The following is a 5,478-nucleotide window of genomic DNA, read 5'->3' as shown; positions in this document are numbered from 1 at the left end:
CTGTAGTGCATTCTGGAAGCTGGCGCGCGCCCCGCTTACTCACCATCGGCGTTCAGGCTGGTCTGCGCGGGGAGCAGGGACTACAACTCCCAGAGACCCGCGGGGCCTGGGGGCTCGAGAGACGTGTGCTGAAAGCGCCTCCGGGAGGTTGGCTGGGGTCCTGTCTGCTGAGTGGTGGGTCCGGCTGCTGAGAAAGTGGTGAAGGAACGAGCCAAGGCTAGAGGGAGAACCCGAGAATAGTGAAGGGGCAGGTTACGCGGGATGCAAATGGGGTCGTGGATAATTGGAGGACGTGTGCTTCGCAAAAGAGCCTCGGGGCTGAAACCCTCTAAGTTTCTTTCCATTGTCTCTATCTTGCTCCGCGCAGGTTTCTGGAGGCAGATACAGAGTTGCCTCTTGTGTCTCGGGAGATTCCAGAGTCTTCCGCTCTTCAGCCCCGTGCAGGGAGACCATGCCAAGACCCAGGAAGAGGCTGGCGGGGGCTGCTGGGCAAGGTGAGCTTGCACTTAGGCTGCAGAAAGGCAGCTCACAGAGGACATTTCTCCAGGGTGTTTGATGCTCTTCCCTTTCGACCCTCTCTCTGCCTGTGGGAGAATCCTTTGTGGATTATTTTTTGTGTTATCCTAATTGCCCTCCATCTTCTCCTTTACTCCCCATCAAGCTTATACCCAGAGCGCTTTCTGTTTGTTCATTCAAGCAATAGCTGTTTGGTGAGCACAAAAAGTATTTGTGACACAGGGTGGCATGTGTACTTCCTGCTCTGAGAATGCAGAGAGACAGAAGCGGAAGGATCCAGGACGCTGAATTGCTGGGCAGGTTAAGAGAAGGCAGGAATCTCAGAGAAATCCTTGAGAAGCAAGTGGAGTTTGAGCCCAGCCTTGAGGGATGGAAAGGCTTTCCACACGCCAAGAAAATGAGATGTCATTTTATATTAATAAATACAAATACCATTCTGAGTGGATGAATAGCAGGAACAAAGCAGTTCAAGGTAGGGAAAGTAGCTCTTTTGGGAATGGCAGGGTTGCAGATTGACCACAACGCTGGTTTTAGTGTGCCTCTTCACTCCAAAGGGGGCACTAGGAACTAGGCTAGGAAGGTTAGGGTTTAGACATCCAGAAATGATATTTAATGATGACTGACATAGGAACTGTGACTTAATTCAGAGGCTGTGTAGAATTGTCATTCGGTGGGGAGTCAGAGAGACCAGAGTGACGAGTCCTGATTCCACCGGTCACTGGTTGTGTCATCTGGGATACATTTCCCAGGTGAATAAACATCTCATACATTGTATGGATTCACAGGATTACAGTTAGGGTAACAGAGGGATTTGTCCTGTAGCAAGAATTTAACAACTCGTTAGCAATTGAGTTCCCCAGGCACATCTTCTCTAATTCACTTAGGATAAAATCCAGTCTTTATCATGTCTGTGTACAGTCCTGAATGGGTGGCTTCATCCAGCTTTTGTTGGTACCATCAAGGAGCAGAAGGGAGGCAGGCCATGAAAGCACAGTGATCAAGAAGGAAAGTGTGAAATGATGGTGATGATAATAGCTAATATTTATTACTTATTATAAAGCCAGGCATTGTCTAAGCTCATTGTTCCTATTATATTATTTGATTTTCGAAACAAGCCCACAGAGTGGGGGCTTACTTTCTATATCAGAAAGGATCACCTCAGCAAAGACACAGGAGTGAGGGAAGGAAAAACTTTGGCTACTTAATACATGCCCAGGTACTCAGCTAGGATCTTTAACCTTAAAACTACAACCAGGTAAGGTATTCTTACCCCACTGAATGGGTAGTCCAGAGATGTCCCTTAAGGTAGGCATTCTTGTCCCATTTTTGTAGAAATAAGTTCAGCAGTTGAGCTGCTGCTGGTAACGGACAAATCCAGGATTTGAGTCCAGCCTGACTCCACAGCATATACTTTCTCCACAGTAAGACATCACCTCTCAGCACGTATGATAGCTCTCTTCTTCTTGCTTCTATTGCAGACAAGAAGGGACCAGCAGGAAAGCGTACAAAGGCGAAGGATGCAAGTGAGGCATCAGCTAAAGTGGAGAACTCCAGTCCTCAGGGGACTTCAGCCCTTCAAAAATGTGGGAAGAATCTAAGCAACTACTGGCTGATGAAGTCAGAGCCAGAAAGCCGACTAGAGAAAGGTGTAGATGTGAAGGTGAGACCAGGTACCTGTCTCTAATCCCTACAAGCTGGTTTTATATTTTAAAATAAAAAATGAATATGGACACCACAGGGTTTCGTTACCAGCTTCTTATCTTTGAAGGGGAGGGAAAAGGAAATACGGAATATAATCAGCAGGACTTACTACCATCAACGATCTCTTTTGTGAATCCTCTATCTAGGGAAGGGGTGGTAAACTCTCTGTAAAGGGCTAGACAGTATATATTTTAGGCTCTCTGGGCTTATAGTTGCTGTAGCAACTTGGCTGTGGCAAGAACATTGTCATAGCCAAAACATAATCAAATAGCTTGGCTGGGTTCCTGTAAAACTGGATTTACAAAATCAGCCTTGGGGTATAGGTCTGGCCTGAACGCTGTAGTTTGTCAGCCCTTATCTATACATTTCAGTTTTATATTGTCATTTTCTTGCCACCTGGCATGCTCCCAGGGAATTAATGTAAACTAATTTTAGTAATAGCCCAGAGAAAATATAATTAGAAATATTATTGAATAGATAATATTTAATAAGTTGAAATAAAAATAACAGATTTCTTTATGCTCTGGATTATCCATTCAACCAATCCTCTTAATTAGCAGGTTAATTAAACTCACTATCCTCATTGAAATTAAGTGCCTCTGTCAAGAGGTTATTCTTGTATTATTATTTATTAAAATTATTTTCCATATGAACAACTGTGAACCTACTTTTGCCCACCCTGTAAGATGAAGGACAATGAGCGGGATCCAATCCTGTATTCAGGTAGCCCTTGAAATGAGCTGATACCTTCATATTTAGTTTTCAAGCACAAAAACAAGAAAAAATGGCATATTTTTCTTTCATGGGAAATGTATTAGCATGACCATTCATATATATTGAGACATTCCTCATTGCCTCTTCTGTGTCCTCCTATAGAGCATAGTATACTTGTTTTGTAATTTTTGTCATAAAAAATTACCCAAAATGAACAGTAAACTTGATGGGGACAGCAATCACATCTTTCTAATTATTGCATCTGCAGCATTTTATGCAGTGTCATGCATGGTAACTACTCAAAATGTGTTGAATGGAAAAACACAAAAAGAAAAAACAAGTGCCTCTGTTGAGCTACTTCCCAGTAAACTGCATACTTCCACAGTAGCCAGGAACACCCTCAATGTATGGGAAGACGTCGTTGGTTCCCATATATTCTTACCAATTGGCCCAGGATCATTTAATGATTGGCCTTATTTCCTGTCACCCTAGTTCAGCATTGAGGATCTCAAAGCAGAGCCCAAGCAGACAGCATGCTGGGAGGGTGTTCGCAACTATCAGGTAAGAGCAGGACCCTGAGACCGAGAGTGGGATCAGTCCCTGCCTCCTTTTTTTGATTTATTCAGTAGCAAAATCTCTTGGCCAAGGTTAGTTTTTCCCAGTGCCCAAACTAAAACTGTACACAACACCGCCTTAATTACTCCGATGCACACAATTTGCAAATGGTGTGTATTTTAGGCAGTGTCCTAATACAAGTCTGGGTATCTTGGCAAAGGCAAGAATTGAATTGGGGACACTGCAATGAAGAAAAACTCATTTAACAAAAGAAGAGTTGCTTTCTGCTAACAGCTACTGTTTTCCAGTTGGTGTGAAGGATAATTCTTACTTCTTCTCTCCTGGGACAGGCCCGGAACTTCCTCAGAGCCATGAAGTTGGAGGAAGAAGCCTTCTTCTACCACAGCAATTGCAAAGAGCCGGGCATCGCAGGACTTATGAAGGTTATCTGTGCAGGCTTTCGCCTGAACCCCTTTCTACGTGCAGATATAGCTAAACTAGATATAGTTTAGAGCTATAGCTAAACTAGATTAGGGAAAAAGTCCCTTCTCCCTATCCCTGCCCTGCCAGTGTTACAGGAGAACTGCCCGGGCCCCTTCCTGTGTGGTGAGGTTCTAACAAGACAGGCCTTCATTTCAGGTCCCACCGGCACAGACTTCTCTCCATTTTTACACCTTGGCCTTTCACCCCAAAACAAGGCTGATGGTAGCTCTTCCCAGCCAGGAGTTATCAGGGTAAAATTATTAACCACAGGTGGAAAAACAGTGGCACCAAGAACGTAGTTTTAAGATTTTTGTCACAACAGGATTGATTTCCTGCTTGCCTCAGACTGTGCATTATTTCCAGATACCTGAGCCCACACTGGCTCTACAGCAAGGCAGATGGAGTAAGAATGTTTAGGGCCAGAGATGAAGGTTGGACTTGGATTAAAGATTTGCCACGGAGCTGACTACACAGGCCAGTGATGGGAGGGGTGGGTGTGGTTTTGGTTTCAGATTGTGAAGGAGGCTTACCCAGACCACACACAGTTTGAGAGAAGCAGTCCCTATTATGATCCGTCTAGCAAAAGAGACAGCCCCAAATGGTTCATGGTAAGGACTACTGTTTTTCCTCTGTCATGAGGGGAAGGCTGGGTGAAAAGGGAGGAAGGTCTGGGGTGTATTTAGGTCAAAGCATGGAGCTCAGCTGACTCAGAGGAGGTGGCCTTGCCTTTGGAGGGAGCAGAGCACTGGCAGCGCTGCCCGCAGGAACCTTCTGCAGCAGCTGAAACACAGTGGACAGAGTCCAGCTGGCCCTGTCCCCCACTGTTGTCACCTAGGTGGATGTGCAGTTTATTCGGATGATGAAACGTTTCATTCCCCTGGCTGAGCTCAGAACCCATCACCAAGCTCACAAAGCCACTGGTGGGCCTTTAAAAAGTATGGCGCTCTTCACCCTCCAGAGACTCTCAGTTCAACCCCTGAGCCAAGGTAAGCGTGGGCCCTCGGCTTTACCCCCCCACCCCCGCCCCGCACACCAGGGCGGCACTGGCGGTGACTCACGCATACTGAGGAGTCACACTGGGTTCGGTGCTTACCCTGAGTCTGTCCTTCCACCTGTAATGACTCTGCAAGAGGAAGGCTGTCCTCAGGCACCCATTTCTGGGTACCTAGAATCCAACACTGCTTGGCACAGAGTTAAAACCCTCTGTAACTAGTGTCTGAATGAAGACTACCTGCCTCTGTACCATGAGCGATGCCCAGCCACCTTAACTTCCCTGTTCAAGAGGAGACAGACCTAATTCTTCCTTTGTTTTCCCCCTTTTTCTAGAGGAGTTTGACTTTATTTTGAGCCTGGAGGAAAAGGAACCGAGTTAACTGAGACACTTGCTGGAATGGGCAAGGCATTACTCCAAAGAAACGAGGCTTTTGTAAGAGAACAGGTGTGAGGAGCCTTGCTTGTTGTGTTCGTTTGAGGTTGTGTACTTTTCTCAATAAAACTCGAGTCTCCAAG

General features: G+C 45.8%; 1 protein-coding gene across 2 annotated transcripts; it reads left to right on the top strand.

Annotated features, from left to right (window-relative positions):
• Window positions 1–91: 91 nt before the first annotated feature.
• THYN1 (thymocyte nuclear protein 1) lies at window positions 92–5,469 on the top strand. 2 transcript variants are annotated; one of them, XM_054579423.1, is made up of 8 exons: window positions 92–147; window positions 368–494; window positions 1,995–2,176; window positions 3,424–3,492; window positions 3,837–3,929; window positions 4,482–4,577; window positions 4,805–4,955; window positions 5,296–5,469. In XM_054579423.1, exons 2-8 carry the CDS (start codon window positions 452–454, stop codon window positions 5,340–5,342), a joined length of 681 nt encoding a protein of 226 aa, XP_054435398.1. In that variant the 5' UTR covers window positions 92–147; window positions 368–451; the 3' UTR covers window positions 5,343–5,469. The 2 variants fall into 2 exon arrangements, with proteins under 2 accessions (XP_054435398.1, XP_054435397.1); XM_054579422.1 differs by having other exon boundaries at window positions 102–174.
• The last annotated feature ends 9 nt before the right edge of the window (window positions 5,470–5,478 follow it).

This window comes from Pteronotus mesoamericanus, unplaced genomic scaffold (genome assembly GCF_021234165.1).
Source record: "Pteronotus mesoamericanus isolate MK-2021 breed Mesoamerican mustached bat unplaced genomic scaffold, CSHL_Meso_final contig_53, whole genome shotgun sequence".
In the NCBI taxonomy this organism is placed as follows: Eukaryota; Metazoa; Chordata; class Mammalia; order Chiroptera; family Mormoopidae; genus Pteronotus; species Pteronotus mesoamericanus.
This window is presented reverse-complemented; position numbering and strand designations above follow the sequence as displayed.